This window comes from Phoca vitulina, unplaced genomic scaffold (genome assembly GCF_004348235.1).
Source record: "Phoca vitulina isolate PV1807 unplaced genomic scaffold, GSC_HSeal_1.0 scaffold50, whole genome shotgun sequence".
NCBI lineage: Eukaryota > Metazoa > Chordata > Mammalia > Carnivora > Phocidae > Phoca > Phoca vitulina.
Genome location: NW_022589753.1, coordinates 6278411 through 6303655, shown reverse-complemented (window position 1 = coordinate 6303655; position 25245 = coordinate 6278411). Strand labels below are relative to the sequence as shown.

General features: G+C 43.1%; 1 protein-coding gene across 1 annotated transcript; it reads right to left on the bottom strand.

Annotated features, from left to right (window-relative positions):
- Positions 1-401: 401 nt before the first annotated feature.
- On the bottom strand, positions 402-25244 carry AURKA (aurora kinase A). The gene is made up of 9 exons (XM_032387773.1): positions 25143-25244; positions 21406-21452; positions 18384-18663; positions 16810-16864; positions 15356-15547; positions 14305-14443; positions 4124-4272; positions 1380-1554; positions 402-1252 (listed from the first exon to the last, which is right to left on the bottom strand). Exons 2-9 carry the CDS (start codon positions 21445-21447, stop codon positions 1067-1069), a joined length of 1218 nt encoding a protein of 405 aa, XP_032243664.1. The 5' UTR covers positions 21448-21452; positions 25143-25244; the 3' UTR covers positions 402-1066.
- Position 25245: the final 1 nt, after the last annotated feature.

Sequence of the window (25245 nt, the reverse complement as noted above, 5' to 3'; positions counted from 1 at the left end):
GTGCCTGTACCCTGTGCTGCCGTGTTTCCTGCTGCTCCCTCCCCGGCCTGCGGGGACCTCTTGCCATTCCTGCCTCCATCCTTTCAATCCTCCCGTCAAGCCTGGTTCAGATGCCACTCCCTCTGGGTGCCGCTCCCACCTAATTACCCATCACAGTTTTGCCGGCTCCTTGACTTGTCCCCTCCCCTGCTCCGGTCAGTGGCTCCCCTACTAAGTCGTGTCCCCGGTCATCATAGGATGGATATGTTCACAGGCCAGGCCAGCTCCAGAACCACAGCCCCAACAGCACCACGGAGGGGCCTTCCCACCCTCCCAATGGGCCCATGCTCAGCCCAGTATTTCCCAAAGGGTAGGATGAACTGGGATATGCATTATCATTTCAAGGTTAGACACAGGAGAACTTTAATTATCATCATTTTATAGGTGACTTAATGTGCTTTACAAAAACTAAAACCTCAAAACCATGAAATAAGCCCTTTAACATTTAGAAAGAGCTGAGACGGGTCTCATCTAGCCAGCCCCAAGATGAAGGTAGAGCACATGTTTCTATTTCACGGTCTCGGAGGAGACAAGGAGGACTCGCTAGCCAGGCAGAGGTGTGGGACACCGAGCGCAGTCCTAAAGGGATGCCGGGGAAAGAAAGATAGAAGTCTATACAAAATTCTTTATTTTAACATTTAAAAGAAAGAATCACATGTTCATCCTGACAGCTTTCCCAGGCTTGGCCACCCAATAAGTTACACACACACGAAGGTACTTGGAAGGTTATTGCACGCCTCTATCACTGATGGAGTCACAGTGATGTGGCCACTCTCCCCGCAGTCTGACCCCGCGCCTGTCCTCCCTCCACCAGGAGGCCTCCCTTGGACCAGGCTGTGGGGAGGCTCCGGGTCGTGAAGCTGGCGACACAGCCACACTTCCTGTGGCTCCTTCACTCCAGAGCACGCTGTTCACTGAAGGGGACTCGTGGGTGGGGAGGCTGAGGCAGCGCCCTCGGGCACGGGCAGGCCTGTTCCTGACACCATACAGCAGCCCTGCCTCTCAGATTCCTCCCCCTGCACCATTCTTAAGATTGTTTGCTAGTTGATTCTTTGCTTTTTTGGCTACTTGATGGTTTTGATGAATTTGCTGTGATCCAGGGGTGCTCAAGTACTTCTTTGAGAGTCGGCCTTTGGCTGGGATTATGTTTCAACAGTCTTGAAATGAGGTCCCTGGCTCCCTCCGGCACGAAGTCAGGGAATGTGAACTCAACCTGGAGTACAATAAGTTGACAGTCACAAAACGCAGCTTAGAGAGAACAGTACAAATAGCTCACAGCCAAAGTTAAAGCTGAGAAGAATTCTACAAGAAGCAATTGATCATTTCTCATTAGGTCTTACCCGCGATATTCTTTTGTAGGTCTCTTGGTATGTGCTTGCCTCAAAAGGAGGCTTCCCAACTAGAAATTCATAGCAAAGAACCCCAAGGCTCCAGAGATCCACCTTCTCGTCATGCATTCGGCCTTCAATCATCTCTGGGGGCAAGTAATCCAGGGTGCCACAGAGGGTGGTTCTCCTAAAAACAGAGGTAGGCTCAGGTGGGTATGTTTCTGTTTGTATTAGCACAAGAACGGCTAAATGTCATTAACGATGACACTGACATTGATTGAGCGCTCTTCCTGGGCCACATCCTGTGCTATGAAGCAGGTACTATTTAAATCCCCGGTTTTAGGGGCGCCTGGGTGGCTCAGTCGGTTGAGTGTCCGACTCTTGATTTCGACAACTCAGATCATGATCTCAGGGTCGTGAGATCGAGCCCCGAGTCGGGCTCTGTGCTCAGCGGGGAGTCAGCTTGAGATTCTTTCTCTCCCTCTCCCTCTGCTCCTCCCCACCCACTTGCTCGCACACATGTGCACACGGTCTCTAAATGAATCTTTAAAAAAAATAAATCCCCCGTTTTAGACAGAAAACAGAGAGAGATGTGCAGCATCACACAGCTAGCAATCAAGCCACACCCCAAAGTTGTCCAACCCCAGAACCTTCTTAAATGATCTACAATATAAGAAACTTAAAGAATCACTACTATATAAAAGCAGCCATGAAAGTTCTCTGTAAATAGTTTGGAGTTCTGTATTCGTCTTTATATTACAGATAGGCTAAGAAGCTTAAGAGCCAGGTGACATGAGTGACAAACTAAAAACTGTCCCACTGTGAAAGCACTAGCTTTGGCCTCTGATACACCGCTGGTACCAAAGAGACTTCAATTTGAGGGTGACCTATGAGGTATTCTTGCCAAAAATACTGTGTAGGCCCTTAGACCTACTTCCAGTTCTCAGCAATTACAGAGGATGAAGGACCAAGTGACACCATTTTGGGTCATTTTAAATTGTGGGACAACTGGTCTAAATTTAGACCAAAGAAACACAATCAAATACAATGCATGGATGGACCTTGGTTGGATTCTGACTTAAAAGAAGAGCTCTAAAATTTTGTGGCCAACTGGGGAAATCAGAACATGGACTAAATAAATATAACAAGGCTGTTAATTTTCTTAGGAGTGATAATGGTTATGATTATAAGGACAACATCCTTATTTTTAGGAGATACATACTCAAGTGCTGAGAGAAGGAAGCATGAGGTCTGCAACTTATTTTTGAAGGTTCACAAAAAAAAAAAAAAACCAGACACCACCAAATATGGCAAGTGTGTGGCCATACATAGGGTAAATGTCACCACCTGCTGAATGCAGGCTCTAGATGGACAGCTGAGCAGTCAACCACCCATTCGGCATTTCCGTATGCTTGAGTTTTTAACAACGAAGCCTGGAAATAAGCGGAGGGTGGCAAACATTGAACTAGGAGCGAACACCATGTAGGTTTCCATTGCTTTCTATCAGTTATTCTTTGCCATTGGCTCTTCTAGGGGGTCATGCTGAGGCCAGTCACCACGCCCAGCACCCAGAGAGTACATATGAGTGCACTCAACTCAGTGGTGACCTGCGGCCTGGGATGAAGGAGCTACCTCTGCAGACCTCTATCCCTGCAGCACCACTGAGATGGTGGAAATGGCCCGAGTCAGAGGGTTCTCGAACAACACCACACCTGGGAGCTCTTACAGTTGCTCATGTCAGGGAGGTGGGGCGAGGAGAGCATCAGCATGTACACAGCTTAATCCTTTCTGAAAAGGACACTGATCTTTCCCATCACATGACACCATTGGACAGGTTAAAGTCCAAGTGAGCCCTGCAACTGCACAAAGCCTACAATTCCTCATTGTTGTCTGCCTCCCTAGATGCCAACAGCGCCCATCTAGTGACAACCAGCTTAAAAAAAAAAAAAACTACAACAGATCTATGCATTGCTGTAAACAATTAGAAGTGATCTAGCAAAAATAAAGCTCCCCACCCCCACCACGTCACCTATTTTAGGCTATACAATTTTTAACTGTATTTAAGTACTATAGCTGTAATTTTTAAGTCCTATTCCAAAGTTGACAAACTTATCAGTATATGTATGTTTTTAATGCTCTACCTCACATGAGGCTTCAAAAGCTTAATTAAACCCAAATTAAATTAAAACAGTATTTTAGCTCGTTTGCAAAGTTAAGATTTAAATTGTTTCATTAAATTTCTCTGTGTGAAGAGGGGACAAGAAAGGACTCCGCTGTTGACAAAAGCAGACCACAGAGAATCTTAACCACCACCCTGAAAGTTCTATCCAAACCAATTTGGTTTTGGAAATTCCAAAGAACTGCGCTCTCAGCTCCGGACCTGTGTGTGCTACCCCTTGGAACTGGTCTCCTGTCCGGGAAGCAGCCGAGTGTCGTCTCCCCGCCCCAATGCAGGCACCACCACACACATCCTACGCTTCCTTGGTCATATACTGGTCACATAGGTCCCCTTCACGAGCCTCTAAGGACATTAAGCATCTTTAACCCAGGCCTAGGACACATTAAAAAGCCTCAAAATAGTTGCAGAATAAAACGTTCTCAAAGACACTCCTATCAGGTCTAAGTTACTCCAAGTATGTGCATCAGTTACCTGCCCCAATTCCACACATCTATGCTTAAGGGTTTTTCTATTTAGTTCCTGAAAGCCCCCGAGGCTTTTGCTAAACTAAGTAAGTTCCACCTCTAAAGTTACATACCTGGAGGATGGGGCATGTACTGACCACCCAAAATCTGCAATCTTAAGCTCTCCAGCCGATCCAAGGAGTAGGTTCTCTGGCTTAATGTCTCTATGAATGACTCTCTTTGAGTGACAGTAGGACAGGGCATCTGCCAACTCTGTGATATACTATTTAAAAAAATAAAGTATGGAAAGTCTGTATCTTATATTTTATGTAACACAATTTTAGACATCTCTTCTGAAAGGAAACCCAACACAGATTTCAACAGATTTTGTAGATTGACGCAAAAGCTAGAAACAATTGAATGACTCTTTAAAAAAAAAATTGAACCAAATTAGTGTTTAGCATAAAATACAAGTTATCCCATACTAAGTTATTTATTTGCTAATACAGCAGATAGGATATTGGAAATATAGGAAAAACTGATTAGCTAGAACTCATCACCACATGGCAATTTATGGCCTAGTAGCAATGAATTATGATAATACTGAGAAACAAGCACCAATTAGGGAGTCAGACATGTAAACAATTAAAAAACAATTTTAAAAAACTTGCAAAAGTACAGTCAATTCCCATTTATAAAACCAAGATCAGGGGTGTCTTGGTGGCTCGGTTGGTTAAGCGTCAGCTTTCAGCTCAGGCCATGATCCCAGGGTCCTGGGATGGAGCCCTGTGTGGGGCTCCCTGTTCCTCCCTCTCCCCCCAGATCCCCCTCCCCAGCTCATGCTCACGCTCTCTCTCTCTCTCTCAAATAAAATCTTAAAAAAAAAAAAAAAAAAAAAAAAAGAAGAGCTAGTAGTTAAAGCTGAGCTCTTCAGCACCTACTTCCTTCACACCTCCCATATCAGACTGTGTATATAGGTAAAGGTCCCTAATATTTCTCTACAGCCAGTTTTATTTGAATAAATCAGAAAAGGGAAACAAGAGTGTATAAATATTCATTCTAACTACTGGGGAATCTAGAAAGAATCAAGCTTTTCTTTCCAATAACTATGTGCTTATATCAACATAAACTCCATCTGGATTAAAGAGTAGTAGTAGTATAAGTATTAATTGCCAATTAAAGAAGACAACTAATTAGGTTAGCTAATATTTAAAAAGTAAAATGAATCTATTTCTACTTATCCAAAAAGCAAATACTTAAGTATAAAATGTCTTATTGCTGAGACAAGACCAAAGGGTCATTCACCAATAGTGCTGTGATTTCAAAAGTACAACCACCTGAAAGAAATGCCATTTAAATCAACGCCCCTACTCTCCAGAAACATATGGCAGAGTAACCACCAATCATCTGCCGAGTCAACAAAGAACCGCCCAAGGCCCTTTACTTCTTCAAACAAGTAATTTCATTCAAATAAAGTAGCATAATCCAGAGGGGGAAAAAACAAAAACTCAAAACAAAAACCTGATCATGTTGGACTTTAAGATTAGATCCAGGTAAGAGAATGAAAAGACAAGCCACAGGCAGGGAGAAAACCTTTATAAAACACACGTGATAAAGGACTGGTCTCCAAAATATACAAGAACTCTTAAAACTCAAAAAACCGGGGGCAGAACAAGATGGCGGAGGAGTAGGAGACCTGGATTTCGTCTCCTCTCAGGAATTCAGCTGGATAGGGATCAAACCATTCTGAACACCTACGAACTCAACAGGAGATCGAAGAAAAGAAGAGCAGCAACTCTCTGAACAGAAAAGCGACCACTTTCTGGAAGGTAGGACGTGCGGAGAAGTGAATCCGAGGCGTTATTCGGGAGGATAGACGGCGGGGGAGGGGCCTCCGTAGGCAGCTTCTGGCAAGTGATAGAGCCGCGGAGCACAAAATCGGGACTTTTAGAGTCTGCTCTGCTGAGGGACGTCACTCTGGTGGCGAAGTGGGGGGTGGAACCCTCGCGGGACAGTGTGGTCTCAGGACCCTCGGGGTCACACAAAGACCGGGGGTGCCTGAGTGCGGCAGAGCTCCCAGGTATCGGAGCAGGGAAGCCGGCTGCAGAGACGGAGCCCAGGCGCGGGCTCTCAGCTCGGGGTTGTCATAGACCGTGATCCGCGGCACAGTCGGGCCACTGCTCCTCCAGCAGGGACCCAACAAGCGGCAGATCCGGGGAGACTCACCTTCTTCCCCCGGGAGGAGCGGCGCGGGAGCGCACCGCGGGGATCTGCTGGGTTTGGAGACTCCACCCGGGGTCGGGTGCCAGATAGAAAGGCGCGCTCACAGGCCGGGTGAGCACGGAGTGTGGCCGGAGACCGGGGAGACGGGAGTGACTGACGGCTTTTCTCTGGGGGTGCACTGAGAAGCGGGACCCCGAGTTCTTGGCTCCTCCGGGGCGGAGACTGGGAGGCCGCCATTTTCACTCTCCGCCTCCAAAGCTGTACGGAAAGCTTGCAGGGAACAAAAGCTCCGGAGAGCAAACCCGAGCAGATTACTTAGCCCGGACCGGCAAGGGCAGGGCAATTCCGCCTCCGGCAAAGACATTTGGGAACCACGGCAACAGGCCCCTCCCCCAGAAGATCAGCGAGAACAGCCAGCCAAGACCAGGTTTACCGATCAATGAGAACGGCAGAACTCCAGCGCTAGGGGAATACTGCACATAGAATCCGTGGCTTTTTACCATGATTCTTTAGCCTTTCAAAGTTAATTTTTTTTTAACTTTTTTTTTTTTTTGAATTTTTTTTTTTCCCTTTTTCAACCAACATCTTATCAATCCCTTTTTTAAAAAAAACATTTTTATTTTTCATTTTTAGAGTCATATTCTATCCCTTCATAGTAGTTACCCATATTTTTGTCATATATATATAAGTTGTTCTCTCTTTAAAATTTTGAGATAGTTTCTTCTAACAGATCAAAATATACCCTAAATCTCTATTGTATAGTTTTTTTCTACTCCCCTGTCTGATCACATTCTCTCTTTTTTTTTTCTCTTTTTTTTTTTTAAATCCTCTTCTTTCTTTTTTCAAACAACTTATCAATTCTTTTTATAAAATTTTTTATAATTTCCATCTTTACAGTCATATTTCATCCCTTCATCATATCAACCCTTATTTTTGTACATATATAAGTTTTTCTTTCTTTAAAATTTTGGGAGGCACTTTCTTCTAACAGACCAAATACACCCAAAATCTAGTGTGTGGCACTGATCTATATACCACCCTGATCATATTTGATCACATTCTGGTTTTTTTTGTTTTGTTCTGTTTTTTGTTTGTTTTTATCTTTATCTTTATCTTTTTCTTTTCCTTTTTTTTTTCTTTTTCTTTTTCTTTTTTCTCTCTTTCCCTTTCTTTTCCCACTGCTTCAGGTCTTTTCTGATTTGTTTAGAGTATATTTTCTGGGAACGTTGTTACCCTGTTAGCATTTTGTTCTCTCATTAATCTATTCTTCTCTGGACAAAATGACAAGACAGAAAAAATCACCTCAACAAAAAGAACAAGAGGTAGTACCGACTGCCAGGGACCTACTCAATACGGACATTAGTATGATGTCAGATCTAGAGTTCAGAATCATCACTTTAAAGATACTAGCTGGGCTTGAAAAAAGCATGGAAGTTATTAGAGAAACCCTTTCTGGAGAAGTAAAAGAACTAAAATCGAACCAAGTAGAAATCAAAAAGGCTATTAATGAGGTGCAATCAAATATGGGGGTGCTAACTGCTAGGATAAATGAGGCAGAAGACAGAATCAGTGATATAGAAGACCAAATGATGGAAAATAAAGAAGCTGAGAAAAAGAGAGATAAACAACTACTGGATCACGAGGGCAGAATTCGAGAGATAAGCGATACCATAAGACGAAACAACATTAGAATAATTGGGATCCCAGAAGAAGAAGAAAGAGAGAGAGGGGCAGAAGGTATAATGGAGCAAATTATAGCAGAGAAGTTCCCTAATTTGGGGAAGGAAACAGGCATCAAAATCCAGGAAGCACAGAGAACCCCTCTCAAAATCAATAAAAATAGGTCAACACCCTGACATCTAATAGTAAAACTTACGAGTCTCAGAGACAAAGAGAAAATCCTGAAAGCAGCTCGGGAGAACAGATATGTAACCTACAATGGTAGAAACATTAGATTGGCAACAGACCTATCCACAGAGACCTGGCAGGCCAGAAAGGACTGACAGGATATATTCAGAGCACTAAATGAGAAAAATATGCAGCCAAGAATACTATATCCAGCTAGGCTGTCATTGAAAATAGAAGGAGAGATAAAAAGCTTCCAGGACAAACAAAAACTAAAGGAATTTGCAAACACGAAACCAGCCCTACAAGAAATCTTGAAAGGGGTCCTCTAAGCAAAGAGAGAGCCTGAAAGCAACATAGACCGGAAAGGAACACAGACAATATACAGTAACAGTCACCTTACAGGCAATACAATGGCACTAAATTCCTATCTTTCAATAGTTACCCTGAATGTAAATGGGCTAAATGCCCCAATCAAAAGACACAGGCTATCAGATTGGATTAAAAAACAAGACCCATCGATATGCTGTCTGCAAGAGACTCATTTTAGACCCAAAGACACCCCCAGATTTAAAGTGAGGGGCTGGAAAACCATTTACCATGCTAATGGACACCAAAAGAAAGCTGGGGTGGCAATCCTTATATCAGACAAATTAGATTTTAAACCAAAGACTGTAATAAGAGATGAGGAAGGACACTATATCCTACTTAAAGGGTCTATCCAACAAGAAGATCTAACAATTGTAAATATCTATGCCCCTAACATGGGAGCAGCCAATTATATAAGGCAATTAATAACAAAAGCAAAGAAACACATCACCAATACAATAATAGTGGGGGACTTTAACACCCCCCTCACTGAAATGGACAGATCATCTAAACAAAAGATCAACAAGGAAATAAAGACTTTAAATGACACACTGGACCAAATGGACTTCACAGACATATTCAGAACATTCCATCCCAAAGCAACGGAATACACATTCTTCTCTAGTGCCCATGGAACATTCTCCAGAATCGATCACATCCTAGGTCATAAATCAGGTCTCAACCAGTACCAAAAGATTGGGATCATTCCCTGCCTATTTTCAGACCACAATGCTTTGAAACTAGAACTCAATCACAAGATGAAAGTCAGAAAGAACTCAAATACATGGAGGCTAAAGAGCATCCTACTAAAGAATGAATGGGTCAACCAGGAAATTAAAGAAGAATTAAAAAAAATTCATGGAAACCAATGAAAATGAAAACACAACTATTCAAAATCTTTGGGATGCAGCAAAGGCAGTCCTAAGAGGCAAGTATATAGCTATACAAGCCTTTCTCAAGAAACAAGAAAGGTCTCAAGTACACAACCTAACCCTACACCTAAAGGAGCTGGAGAAAGAACAGCAAATAAAGCCTAAACCCAGCAGGAGAAGAGAAATAATAAAGATCAGAGCAGAAATCAATGAAATAGAAACTAAAAGAACAGTAGAACAGATCAACGAAACTAGGAGCTGGTTCTTTGAAAGAATTAACAAGATTGATAAACCCCTGGCCAGACTTATCAAAAAGAAAAGAGAAATGACCCAAATCAACAAAATCATGAATGAAAGAGGAGAGATCACAACCAACACCAAAGAAATACAAACAATTATAAGAACATATTATGAGCAACTCTATGCCAGCAAATTAGATAACCTGGAAGAAATGGATGCATTCCTAGAGATGTATCAACTACCAAAACTGAACCAGGAAGAAATAGAAAACCTGAACAGACCTATAACCACTAAGGAAATTGAAGCAGTCATCAAAAATCTCCCAAAAAACAAAAGCCCAGGGCCAGATGGCTTCCCAGGGGAATTCTACCAAACATTTAAAGAAGAATTAATACCTATTCTTCTGAAATTGTTCCAAAAAATAGAAATGGAAGGAAAACTTCCAAACTCATTTTATGAGGCCACCATTACCTTGATCCCAAAACCAGACAAAGACCCCATCAAAAAGGAGAATTACAGACCAATATCCCTGATGAACACGGATGCAAAAATTCTCACCAAAATACTAGCCAATAGGATCCAACAGTACATTAAAAGGATTATTCACCACGACCAAGTGGGATTTATCCCTGGGCTGCAAGGTTGGTTCAACATCCGCAAATCAATCAACGTGATACAATACATTAACAAAAGAAAGAACAAGAATCATATGATCCTCTCAATTGATGCAGAAAAAGCATTTGACAAAGTACAGCATCCTTTCTTGATCAAAACTCTTCAGAGTATAGGCATAGAGGGTACATACCTCAATATCATAAAAGCCATCTATGAAAAACCTACAGTGAATATCATTCTCAATGGGGAAAAACTGAGAGCTTTCCTCCTAAGGTCAGGAATGCGGCAGGGATGTCCACTATCACCACTGCTATTCAACAGAGTATTAGAAGTCCTAGCCACAGCAATCAGACAACAAAAAGAAATCAAAGGCATCCAAATCGGCAAAGAAGAAGTCAAACTCTCACTCTTTGCAGATGATATGATACTTTATGATACTTTATGTGGAAAGCCCAAAAGACTCCACCCCAAAGCTGCTAGAACTCATACAGGAATTCAGTCAAGTGGCAGGATATAAAATCAATGCACAGAAGTCAGTGGCATTCCTATACACCAACAAGAAGTCAGAAGAAAGAGAAATTAAGGAGTCGATCTCATTTACAATTGCACCCAAAACCATAAGATACCTAGGCATAAATCTAACCAAAGAGGCAAAGGATCTGTACTCAGAAAACTATAAAATACTCATGAAAGAAATTGAGGAAGACACAAAGAAATGGAAAAACGTTCCATGCTCATGGATTGGAAGAACAAATATTGTGAAGATGTCAATGCTACCTAGAGCAATCTACACATTCAATGCAATCCCCATCAAAATACCATCCACTTTTTTCAAAGAAATGGAACAAATAATCCTAAAATTTGTATGGAACCAGAAAAGACCCCGAAGGGCCAAAGTAATGTTGAAAAAGAAAACCAAAGCTGGTGGCATCACAATTCCGGACTTCCAGCTCTATTACAAAGCTGTCATCATCAAGACAGTATGGTACTGGCACAAAAACAGACACAAAGATCAATGGAACAGAATAGAGAATCCAGAAATGGACCCTCAACTCTATGGTCAACTAATCTTCAACAAAACAGGAAAGAATGTCCAGTGGAAAAGAGACAGTCTCTTCAACAAATGGTGTTGGGAAAATTGGACAGCCACGTGCAGAAGAATGAAACTGGACCATTTCCTTATACCACACAAAAAAATAGACTCAAAATGGATGAAAGACCTAAATGTGAGACAGGAATCCATCAAAATCCTAGAGAACACAGGCAGCAACCTCTTCGACCTCAGCCACAGCAACTCTGTCCTAGAAACATCACCAAAGGCAAGGGAAGCAAAGGCAAAAAATGAACTATTGGGACTTCATCAAGATAAAAAGCTTTTGCACAGCAAAGCAAACAGTCAACAAAACCAAAAGACACCGTCTGGGAGAAGATATTTGCAAATGACACATCAGATAAACGGCTAGTATCCAAAATCTATAAAGAACTTATCAAACTCAACACCCAAAGAACAAAGAATCCAATCAAGAAATGGGCAGAAGACATGAACAGACATTTTTCCAAAGAAGACATCCAAATGGCCAACAGGCACATGAAAAAGAGCTCAATATTGCTCGGCATCAGGGAAATCCAAATCAAAACCTCAATGAGATACCACCTCACACCAGTCAGAATGGCTAAAATTAACAAGTGAGGAAATGACAGATGTTGGTGGGGATGCGGAGAAAGGGGAACCCTCCTACAGTGTTGGTGGGAATGCAAGCTGGTGCAGCCACTCTGGAAAACAGTATGGAGGTTCCTCAAAAAGTTGAAAATAGAGCTACCATACGACCCAGCAATTGCACTACTGGGTATTTACCCCAAAGATACAAAAGTAGGGATCCAAAAGGGTACGTGCACCCTGATGTTTATAGCAGCAATGTCCACAATAGCCAAACTGTGGAAAGAGCCAAGATGTCCATCGACAGATGAATGGATAAAGAAGATGTGGTATATATATACAATGGAATATTATGCAGCCATCAAAAGGAATGAGATCTTGCCATTTGCAACAACGTGGATGGAACTGGAGGGTATTATCCTGAGCGAAATAAGTCAAACAGAGAAAGACATGTATCATATGACCTCACTGATATGAGGAATTCTTAATCTCAGGAAACAAACTGAGGGTTGCTGGAGTGGGGGGTGGGGTGGGAGGGATGGGGTGACTGGGTGATGGACACTGGGGAGGGTATGTGCTCTGGTAAGCGCTGTGAATTGTGCAAGACTGTTGAATCTCAGATCTGTACCTCTGAAACAAATAATGCAATATATATTAAGGAAAAAAAAAAGAAGAAGATAGCAGGAGGGGAAGAATGAAGGGGGGGAAATCGGAGGGGTAGATGAACCATGAGAGATGATGGACTCTGAAAAACAAACTGAGGGTTCTAGAGGGGATGGGGGTGGGAGGATGGGTTAGCCTGGTGATGGGTATTGAGGAGGGCATGTTCTGCATGGAGCACTGGGTGTTATGCACAAACAACGAATCATGGAACACTACATCTAAAACTAATGATGTAATGTATGGGGATTAACATAACAATAAAAAAATTGAAAAAAAAAAAGAAAACTCAAAACGACCAAAACCCAATTGAAAATGGGCAAAAAACCTGACAAGACACCTCAAAGATTATACACACATGGCAAATAAGCACATGAAAAGATGCTCATCTTTTGTGACTAGAGAATTGCAAATTAAAACAATGAGGTACCACGTACACCTATGAGAATGACTAAAATCCAAAAAACTGAGAATACCAATCGCTAGTGGAGGAGGAGAACAGGAACACATTAATGGGGGAGGGGGGCAAAGACGGTATATCTACTTTGGAACACAGCTTAACAGTTGTTTTTTGTTGTTGTTGTTGTTGTTGTTTTTACAAGGCTACACATGACCTTACTACACAAGCTAGTTTTCAAATCTGTTGAAAACTTATGTCCCACAAAAACATGCATGCAGATTTTTTTCTGCAGCTTTATTCATAATCACCAATAACTGGAAGCAACCAAGATGCCCTTCAACAGATGAAGGGATAAACTGAACTATGTCCATGCTGCAGAATATTATTCAGCAATAAAAATGAGCTACTGTCCTCACGCCCTGAAAGGATACAGATGACCCTTAAATGCATATAGTTGGTCCCCCCAGGGGAAACTGGTTAATTATTCTGATATCACTATACATGTACACTGGAATTGAATAATCAAATGGTTGGTGGATGGTAGGATCCAGGTTTTTCAAGGTTGGACTGTAAGGCTACAGATAAATACGGGGAAAAGGGTAGAATGATCCATGTGGCACTGGACTCATGTTTTGCTTAACGTAGATACAAATGGATAAAAATATAGATACATGTATATGCACAGATTAGTATACACATATATGTCCCTGTTCTGTCCACCGAGAGCCTAGACATAAGGATACTCCAGTAGCAATGAGCGTAGCTAGCACCCAGATCTTCGAGCAGCAAAATAAAGTAGTATGAGATTATAATTCAAAGTATAAAATATCTGTGAGTCCACATTAATAAATGACTGAATAACTGAGAACAGACAAATCTCTGATGCAGAAGAATTCTAATGATATACGCAGATAGAGGTAGAGGTGGGACGTAACCCCCACTCCTTCTTCAGTGTGGGCGGTGCAGAGAAGAGCACAGTATGGAAAGAGACAGAAACTTCCCAGGGGAGAAACCTAACGAGCATGACCTCAGCCAGGTCACCAAGGCTAACACCCCCAATGATAAGCAGGTTTCTAGAAGGGACCACACTAATGGACAATGAACAGGAGAAAATAAGTCTGTACTATCTCTACATGCTCAAAATCCAAAACTATTCTAAAATAAATTATTTTTTAAAAAGAGGGCAACTTTTCATATATACATTTCCACAAAAAAACAGCTGTGGAAACAAACCAGCCACAGTATTCCACCTGGTACCCAAATTTACCTGTACATGATTCAACTAAGGTATTCTGATTCTTTCATTCAAAGACCTGATCCCAGTGAGCTCTCTTTCCTAAGACAAAACCCACTGGACTATAACGCAAGGCACACTGCTATGTAGGACAGGAATACCATAAACAGTATAGGCCAGGACAATAAATGAAAACTTACAGTAGCAGTTCTCTGCTCATCAAACTTTGACAGTTTCTGAAGTTCTCTGTAGACAGCTCCGAGAGGTGCATATTCTAGAATTAGGTAAACTCTGGTGGCATCATGGAAATAACCATACAGTCTGAGAATATTTGGATGCCTGCAACAAAGGATGAATACTCTAACACCTGGTTTTGGAAAAAATACAAAAATATGTACTAACTACTAATCAAACCCCTTATGTAAAACTAGTGAAAATTGGTTCTGGTCACAGACCACCCCACCACACCCCTCACCACACCCCCCACCTACTTGAGAATCTGAAACTACAGACCTACTCGGGGAAAAAAAAATACATGCATCTGCAGTCAGTTGGCAAACATTACAAGGTATTAATGGACCTCAGGTTTATTAAGACTATTTCCTTCCCTCGGGCCATCTTTATTCTTAGGGGGAAAAAATTCAGCTAAATGTTAATTCTCTGCACGTTAGAGAAAGAGAGACATGGCATCCCCACAGCAGTTTGATCCCCAAACACTAGGAGACACAACTTCAAAGCAGTGTTGGGCGGGAGAGGTGGGCTGCTGAGGACTTCGGGCAGCTGAGAACACCGCCCAGGACGGCAGCCCTCAGCTCCAGTCAGCTGTTGCCAGGGAAGGATACAGGCCTGACGCAGACAGGTCTGTCAGTATGAACGACTAATTCAAGTCTGAAAAAATACTGGAAGCAAAAAAAGAAAAGAAAAAGACCCACTGGCCAAAGTCAACCTGCAGAGGCTGCCAGTTTGCAACCTGTGCTTAGAGCTCAGAAGTATCATTCCCCTTAATTATGCACACGCAGACACACACACACACACACACACACACACACACTTGACTCATGTACATAACTCATTAACAAAGCACAAACCTCCAAGTGGTTTTTCAGGACCATAGCACTTGTCTAGATAAATCCTTGAAAAATGATGAATTAAATCACTCTTTGCAGTCCTACAGAGCAGGCCTTCCACTGTTTAACTCTCTGTAATTAAGTTCTGCAGCACATTCTTTTGAACATCAATCTGGAAACTTACCTAAGGTGGGATTGTATTTCTACTTCTCTTCTCAGCTGATGCTCAACTCCTGCTTTTTCCAGTTGAGCTTTAAATAATACTTTAAGAGCCAGGATAAACTTGCTTTGCTTTTCTCTTGCCAAGTAAACATTACCAAACTTTCCTTTACCCAGTGGACGACCAATTTCAAAATCTTCCAAAGCCCATTGCCTTCTAGGAAAAAATTTGAACATTTTAAAATGTGAAGATTATCTAACAGTTTATTAAGAAGTTGTAGATATACCTATAAATAATTTTATATTTGAAGTTGTATTCAGTATGTACTTCGGCAAGGACCAAGCCAATAACCACCATATGTGAGTCTCCACCGACATTAAACCCCCTACTCCCCCACCTGCCAACGACTGAGTCAGTGACAAGGAACAATCTGGCCTTTTAGAGCTGAAGACTAATGCAAAGTTCCCAAGGCACTACTACGCTCTGAATTACAGACCTATTACCACCACTGAAGACCACAGGGAAGGTTAGGTAAGTAACTGGAAGAAGTCTTCAGAACTCTAACCACAGCCTCCTCCTCCATCCCAGAGATGCTAACTCTCTGGGGTGGAGAATCACCCTGATAAAGCAAGTGGGATGGATCCTACAGGGTAGGGGGGGCGAGAACCACTGGATTTAGATTCTCAGAAAGCTGCTATTACAGGCAGCTAAAGCAAAAAAGGCTGTGGGTTCATTCCTGGCTCCTCCTACTACATTCTAGACATAACATTCTACATTCTAGAGTCTAGACAGTTCAGAAATTGAGAGCAGACTTTTGGAAAATATCTGGGGAAGATACGAAGAATACTTCAACTGATAGTGTCAAAATATTCAGAGTCATATATACATGTGTCTTTAGTTTTGTAACATGACTGCCTTTTGTTTAACAAACTTGCTCTTTTGTATAAGAATAAAAATAAATATAGAAACATACCTAAACTCTATGTAGTGGTTACTTCTGAGGGTAGAGAGAAACTTATTTTATACATTTCTGTAACAGATTCATACAAGTTTTGTTTTTGTTTTTTTTAAGATTTTATTTATTTGACAGAAAGAGCGAGAGCACAAGTAGGCAGAGAGGCAGGCAGAGGGAGAGGGAGAAGCAGGCTCCCCACCGAGCAGGAAGCCCAATGTGGGGCTTGATCCCAGGACCCTGGGATCATGACCTGAGCCGAAGGCAGCCGCTTAACCAACTGAGCCACCCAGGCACCCCAGTAAGTTTTTTTCTAAATTTGGAAAGCAATAAGAAAAGCTTGAGTCCCTAGTAAACATCATTAAAATTCCTTTTTTCTTTTGAAAGGTTAGAATTTGGGAAGATTTATATTTTGAGTGAAAATATAAGACCTTTTTATTTTTGAATGTGTTCCCATAATTACACTTGCAATGGTGTATTCTAATAGAATGATAGCACAGGACTTTGTAAATAGGATAAAGCTTACTTTTTTGATTCTTCATTTTTCTGTTTTGTTGCCAGTTCCTTTTCAGAATTATGTCCTATGTAGAATAAATTAAAAATCTGTTTTTAGAATAACTACAATTATTTTAGAATAACTATAAGTAATTAAAAACCTATGAACAGAAATGAAACAAAGAATGGTCACCAAAATATTAATGGTATGTCCAGAATGGTAGATCTGGGCTATTTTTAGTTTTCTTTATAGAAAAAAGATTATCACACCCTAACCTGACTCCTACCAGGTGAAGTCTTTACAGATTTCTAGAGTAAAGATGAGCAGATACATATACAGCTAGGCCCTCTGAAAATTTAAAGACTCAAGACTATGCAGATTCTCCCTGAAGCTTCAGTTTCCAAATGAAGAGCCTCTAAAGCAGAATTGCCAAAATCTCCATCCATGATATGCTCCCACTCATCAGCTTCTCCCCCACTAGGTGGGCTAGTCCACTGTCCATATGTATGTGTGTACAAGTTATCAACGACGTGCAACGAAACATAAACCAACCACCTTTCTTCCACTAGATTAGCTGCCAGGGAGAAATATAAAAATAGAAGCCACGGAGTCAGCAAAATGTACAATAAACAAATTGCACAACAGGGTGAAGTCATTAGCCAGAGGCTACATAGGACATTTCCACTTCAAACTCCAGCAGCAGCAGGGTACGCTCTGCTCAGATACCTGCATGCGGGCCCCAGCTGGTTTCCCCCTCCACGCTTCACCATCTCCATTAATGCCATCAATACGACCACCATCCCTATGACCAGTTGACTGCCCAGTTCTATCCTGTCTGCATCCTCAGGGAGCACTCGAATTTGCCTGCACTTCTCCATCCTGGCTGTGTCTGAGGGTAAGTGAATGCTTCTCCGCTTCCTCGTCTGTCAAACAGAGTTAATAACAGACTCCCTTCACAGTGGTTCCGAGGACTGAATGAGACAACACGGATGAAGGGAGCACTTCTCCTGACTGTGAGCACACAAAGCTGGTAAATAGTAACTATTAATATCCACCCTGCTCCACCCAGTTCAGGCTGCTACCGTCTTTGACCTAATCCCCAGCAGCCTGCCTCCTGTCTGCTATCCCGAAGGGCAGCGTCACTACCTTCCACTTCATTCCACACATCCAGAGGAAGCTTCTTTCTAAAAGTCCGGCGCCTCCTCTGCTTAAAAACCTTTCAGCAATTTCCCCATTCACAGGGGGTGAAGCCCCACTCCGCAACATAGCCACAGTGCCCACCGTGACCTTACCCCGCAGCCTCAGTCCATCCAAGTCCATCCACTTCCCCGACTGCCCTCCACACTCCCAGCCCTGGAACTTCAGTTTCTCAAGCATACCAGGAGGGTAGGAATCAGCTCTCCATCCTGGGCACAGGGCTGGCCCACAGGAGACACGGCTACTTCAACCTGACATCAGATTTTCCCCCCACCCACAATAAAAAAAGATGTAAATGCAAGGGCTCCAAACAATAAATGCAAGTCTATTCACTTGCCACCACCCCTTTTTTAAGCAACTAAAAGAAATAATAACTATCCAATAGAAGTCTCAAAAAGCTGATTTACCAGGGGCTGATGATGACGGCTGCTCATTCTTTTGGGTATTATTCAGTGGCCTAGAGACAGGACGGGGAACACTGGTTGTCTGCAATTGCTTCTGCTTCAGATTCTGAACTGGTTTATGGCTGGAGACGAGCTTTGGTGCTTGTGGAGGAATTCGCTGGGAGGAATTTGAAGGATACAAGACCCGCTGGGCCTGGCCACTATTCGCAGATAACGGATTCTGAGAAGGAATTTGCTGAGTCACCGGAACACGTTTTGGACCATCACCGAGTGCAATCGTAGTCTAGGTTGGGAGGGAAAAATAAATTTCATGTCTTCATCAACAAAAGCTCAGTATTTTGAGAATTTCACAAAGTCTGTTTTCTAGTATAACAAAATACTGAAGGTCATTGATAATCCATGGAAGGGGAAAGCTATTTTCATCAGCACTCCCAGAGGATACGGTTAATATACAGCTGAAAGGAATACCTGAAGGATACCTCCCACGCACCCCAACACCCCACCCCTAAAAATCATGCTCCCATAAATAAATGTTCATTAACTAAACTTTCATCTGAAGAGGGAGACATCAAACACTTTCCAAGAATTCTCAATGACTTGGAAATTATTACTTAGCAAAAAGCACAATACGGAAACTTTATACCAAAATTCCAATTTCATTGACATTTCTTTGGCAATACCATACAGACGTTTAGAAAAAAAAGACAAAGAAATATGTCAAAATATTTAACAGTGGTTATCTTCAAGTCAAGATGTTTTAGAAGACAGTCGGAGAGCCACGTGGGTGGCTCCATCGGTTAAGCGTCTGCCTTCGGCTCAGGTCATGATCCCGGGGTCCTGGGTTCAAGCCCAGCATCGGGCTCCCTGCTCAGCGGGGAGCCTGCTTCTCCTTCTCCCCATTTCTCTGCCTGCCGCTCCCCCTGCTTGTGCTCTGTCCAATAAATAAGTAAAACCTTAAAAAAAAAAAAGTCTGAATTTTTGCATATTCCAGATTTCCCACAAAATACTTACTATTAATTATTTACTAATGTTTCATTGTCCCAAGTACTTACAAAATGGGTCTGAGCCAAAAGAACTATGGCAAAGAGGAAACAAACAGGTTCTTCAAAGAATTATGCCAAAATATATTATTTACATGCCTGTAAGTAGGGGGATCATAAGCTTAAAAAATAGTTAATTCTAAGACCTTGAACTAATCAAACTAAAATGGGGTGGAAGACTTCCTCCAACTTCAGTGGAGGAAATTTCCTCATAAATGAGGGAACAAGGCTGGCAAGGGAAGCCTCAGAGTGCCTCACAAGAGATAGTTTCCAACTTCCAAGGAAAAAGTCAATTACTTCTGAAATTAGCAATGTCCACAACACAGTAGGCATTCAGGCAGTGACAAACATTTTAAACAGAGCAGTTTTTTTTAAAATGATCTTTATCAGGGGCACTTGGGTGGCTCAGTCAGTTAAGCATCTGCCTTCAGCTCAAGTCATGATCTCAGGGTCCTGGGATTGGCAGTGTGGGGTTCCCTGCTCATCAGGGAGCCTGCTTCTCCCTCTCCCTCTGCCCCTCCCCCTGCTGGTGCACACGTGCTCAGTCTCTCAAATAAATGAAAATTCTTTAAAAAAAAATAAAAAATATAATGATGTATTGTATGGTGACTAAAATAAAATTTAAAAAAATAAAAAATACAATGATCTTTATCATAGGAATTGAGAATCAAATACAAGGACTCAAGTTAGCCTTTTTCTAATTGGTTTAGACTTTCAGCCAGTAAAAAAAAAAAAAAAAAAAAAAAGGATAAGTATCCATTTATTTGAAAATGAAAACTTCTCACCCTGTCAGCATGGCTAAAGTCAAAAACACAAGAAACAAGTGTTGGCAAGGACGTGGAGAAAAAGGAACCCTCGTGCACTGTTGGTGGAAATGCAAACAGGGGCAGCCACTGTGGAAAACAGTATGGAGGGTCCTCAACAAGTTAAAAATAGGGGCACCTGGGTGGCTCAGTAGACTGGACGTCCAACTCTTGGTTTCGGCTCCAGTTGTAATCTCAGGAGGTCCTGATATCAAGCCCCAGGTTGGGCTCAGCACTGAGTGTGAAACCTACTTAAGATTCTCTTTCTCTCTTCCTCTCCCATCCCCTCGCCCACCCACACACACCCTGCTCATGCATGCTCTCTCAAAAAAAAAAAAAAACCACGCACACACAAAAAACACAAAACAACTTAAAAAAGAAAAAAACTTCTAAAAACAAGACACCCCCCCACACACACACAAATCAAGAAGGAAGATTTGCATTTTTATGCTGACTTCCTAGAAGGAATAAAATCTGGGGATTACTTATATTAAAGGATCTTTATATAAAGACTTATTCCCCCAGCTGCTCCACAAATATTCATTAAATTCTAAGACTAGGGGTCTTTCCTAGGTGAAGCCTTCCTGGATTCCAACCTAGCCCAACCTGAATTGAGCACCCCTCGGCAGAATTATTCAGGTCATTTCATATACACATATTTTATGACGGCGTGGTACCGGCTCACATAACTCCCCCAAAGGGCTAAGCTCTTCAATGTCAAAGACCATGTGCTTTTCACCATTGTAATCCCTGCATCTGACACAGAACCTGGCTCAAAGTGGGCTCCCAGGAAATGGTCACTACAATGCAGCTTGACAGCCTCTGAGCTTACCATTCCCTGAATCGTGACCAGAACAAACTACGGCAAAGCAATTTCATTTCCGGTGAGCAAGTAAGCACAAGCAAGTATTAGGAACCTGTTGTGTACAGTATTATCCTACACACATTGGAGGAATGCAGATACTTAAACAGCTAGCTAGAAGACAAAGCAGAACAAAATAAAAGCTACAGTGACAATCCACAAAATGTTATTGAATGCCAGGAAAAGAGACTGACATCCAGGAATGTAGCAGAGTTTTCTAAAGTTACAATCCAAAGTAAAAGTAAAAAGAACTCCAGATATAAAACCAATCCCCATTGGGTTTTATAAATGTGATCGAGAATACAGATTATCCAATTTACCTTAAGAGGCCCTGCAATGCAGTTTTCTTTAGATCGGTCCATGATGCCTGAAAAGAAAAAGAACCATCTTTAATTTATACAAATCCTCGTGCTTCCAAGTGCAGTTATGCTAGATCCGGGTTATAGCTCCTGATGAAAAAGCCTCCACAACACAGAATTTCACACTTTTTCTTTGTCCAAATGAAGCTGGCCAGGGAGCCTTGTTTTCTCAGGTGACATAAGGGACAGGTGTGGGGCTTCCACCCCACACTGCATCCCCTCCCCCAGCCCCCAGCTTCACTCCCTGAGTCCTCCCGCTCCACCAGCTTGTCTCTAAAGGATTACTTATCAGTGCAGGAGGCTGCTTCCAACCCTGCTGCCTTTTAAAAGCAGGTCCTCTCTTCCCCATAACGGACTCTGGCTATGACAGCACCTCTCCCCTCACCCTTCAACAGCAAAGCTCCAGAACAGTCATCCACACTCACCACATCCACCATTTCTCTCAGCCTCTAGCCCTCCCCCATCAGGATTTCATACCCACCAAGGGGCCGGCTCATGACTGACGTCTACTGTTACCAGATTGGTGTCCCCCAGCAGCATTTGACAGGGTGGCTCTTTTCCCACTCCCAGCCTCTGCTAGCTTGCAGGGTGGTACCCCATGTCATCAGCTGTCCTACTGCAACCTCCTTTGCTCGATTAGCCTCACTTTTGCCAACCTGAAAGTCTGGGGTGACCCGGAATGAGTCCTTTGACCCCACTTCTTCATCCCTACCCTTCCTAGGGCACCCCTCATCCAGCACCAGTGCTTGAAACATCTTTAAGATGATGTGAATTTACATCTTCTACCCTAACCTCTCCTCTGACTGCCAGACTCCTACCTACCTACCTACCTGCTCAGTATCCCCCAGAAAGGTCTGCCAAGCACCTCACTCCCAACACATCCAGAAAGAACCTCTTCTCTCCTCCTAGCTTTTCTTCCCCTCCGCTCTCAGGAGCAGCCTGAGCTTAGGCCCAGAAACACTCTTTTGCAGCCATCTTCATTCCCTATAGGAACTCATCCAGTTTCCTGGCTCTCAATACCATTCACAGGCTCAGGACCTCCAAACTTCCTTCTCCAGTCCAGACCTTTCCTGAACTCCTACCACCTATGAAACATCTCCGCCTGTAATCGGAGGCCCCTCAATTTTAAAATGTCTCAAACTGAATTCCTGCTCCCTCTCTACCCCCATCTGTCCAACCCTGTTCTCACAGATGTCCCCATCTCAGTTACTGGCAAACCCCGCCTGCCAGTTGCTCGTGTCAACTATCTTTTACACGGTTCTCCTTCAAACCCCACATCTAATCAATCCATCAGCATATCTCGTAGGCTCTACCTTTAAAATCACTGCTCAGGACCTTTAATACCACCACCTGATCAAACCAATGCTCTCTCCCTTCAACTCTTTGCAACAGGCTTCCCATGATCACTCTGCTTCCACCCTTGCCCCATTATGGTCCTTTCGCAAACTATTAAGTCAGCTATGCTGGTCCTTGGTTCAGAAGCCCCTCATGGTCCCTCAACTCAAATTCAAAATCCTACCTGCATAGACAGGCCTACAGTCTCAGAGTATGGACCCTGACCACCTTTCTGGCCTTATCTCCTCTTTTCTATTGCACACCAGCCATACAGGGCTTTTTTCTTTCCTCAAAGCAGTCCCCTGCCACAGGGCCTTTGTACTTCCCTCTACCACTTGGCTCTTCTACCCACTTGGCTCTTCCCTCAAATAGAAGCGTGGCTTGCTCCTTCATTACATTCAAGTCTCCGCTCAGACGTTTCCTTTCTGACCATCTTGCTTTTTTCTTCATAGCCCTTACTTAACATCTTACATCACATTACTTGTACTTGTTTACTTCTGCCCTCCCAGACAATATCCAGCTACCTGCTCAGTATCCCCAAGGAAAGTAAGCTCCATGAGAGCGAGGGCTTAGTCCCATTTTGTTTATGTTGCCTCCCCAGATCATGTCTGGTATGTAGTTCCTACACCAGTGTTTGGGGAATGAGTTAATCCATTAAAAAAGCAAATCAATAATGCAAATAGTTTATAACACTAAGCTCATACTGTGAGTCAGGCACAGCAATATATCAAGTAAGTAGGACATAAACTCCAAGAAACAAACCTATCTGTATTTTTCCTGCCCAGGTGCTCTGAATTCTAGAATCCAATCAGAAAGTGTCCCCCACCCCCACACTTTCACATCCATTTCACAAATAAGCAAATAACTCCACTTTGAAGATAGAACCACAGCTACAGAGCAAGGAGTCCTTATATCAAACAGGTTAGGACAAATGACAGAAAGGAAAAAGGAGTTACAAGCTTGTGTTGTGCAAACATTAATTTCACACACGCTCTAATGCTTTCTTCACTTTCCCTAACGATCACAAGCAGCAGACTAATGAGATCACACAGGCTTAAGGACATTTATTCAATAGTCTTCAACAGAAACTAGGTATTTGCCCCAATTGAATATACTTTTCCTTCTCAGGGAGATGAATAATAATAAACAGGATGGAGTAAGATTGTGATCCAAAAATTCTGGAAAGAGCCCCAGGAAAATTGTTTCTCAAGTGATTCCAGTCCACAGCCAGGGTCACATGACCCAATGACCTGCACAAGATTCCTGCGATTCAAACCACATATTCATACTATTCTAAACAGGAAAACTGTTAAGATTACATATCACTGTGCCTTTAGACTTTTCTTCATCAAGCTTGCTAGTGTCTGCATAGACTTAGAGGAGAGTGGGAATGAGTATGTGGCTGAAAAGAATCTGATTCAAAGAACAAGAAAGGTTAAGGAGAGAGGAGGAACCGTTAAAAGTCAAGGGCAGTAGTAGCTCCATCTCCATCTGGAGGGCATTTGTTAGAAATGGAGACTTTCGGGCCCAACCACAGACCTAACAAATCAGATCCTGCATATGCGCTGGTCTAGATCACTGGTTCTCCATGAAACATCAGAATCACCTGGGAAATTTGACAAACTACAGACACCTGAGTCCTCTAGGCCCAAGCGCTTCTGATTCATTAGGTGGGTCTACATTTTTCACAAGGACCCTCTGAAATCACGATAAACGCGGCCCAAGATCTGCGGCTTGAGAAGCACTAGCCAAAGAAAACCTCTCTGAGGAAGTTTTCATTTATTCACCCACTCACCCATCCAGGACAAGGGTCCTTCCTGGCTATTCTATCCAAAGTAGCCCCCGGTAAACCACACTACTGTTTTCTTTTGCAAGTTCTCCGGCCAGTTCGTCGTCTGGCGCCCCACCCCCGCTGGAACGCAAACTCCCAGAGAGCAAAAGCCCTCCTACTTTTTTCTTACCCAGGTGCTCACCGAATACGAGAACCCCATCAGAAAGCACCCCCACCCCCAATGCCACTCAACAACCCCATGCACTGCAGGTGTTTAGTAAACACCAAGCGGCATCTTACAGGGCGCCCCAGTACCCGCGAGCAGAGGGGAGGGCGCTGGGAAAGCACCGGGGGGGCAGAGGAGGGGAGCGGGGAGGATGCAGGCGGGGAGAGGAAGAGAAGGACTGAGGCGGACCGAGGAGGACCAAAGTGGGGACGGGGCACCGAGAGAGGCCTCGCCCCGACTCTTCCCCGCCGGCCCCGCAGCCCCACCGCCCTCTTCCTTCCCACCCGTCCCGCCGCCCGCTAAAAAGCCACCAGGCCCGCCGCCCTCGCCCACCCGTCTCACAGAGCTGTCCCAGAGTCTACGAACCCGTCGGCTCCCGCCTCTGACCCAAGGCAGCCGAGTCCTCCCGAGCGCTCAGCCGTTAAGATTCAAAGTCTTCATTTTAAATAGGAGTTAAACCCTCTAATCT

Coding starts and splice junctions, on each gene's coding strand:
- AURKA (XM_032387773.1), bottom strand. CDS start 21,447: ATGGACCGATCTAAAGAAAACTGCATTGCAGGGCCTCTTAAG. Junction 18,664..21,405: donor GCATTGCAGGGCCTCTTAAG/GTAAATTGGATA, acceptor CTCCCAACCTAG/ACTACGATTGCACTCGGTGA. Junction 1,555..4,123: donor GTACATGCCCCATCCTCCAG/GTATGTAACTTT, acceptor CTCTGTTTTTAG/GAGAACCACCCTCTGTGGCA.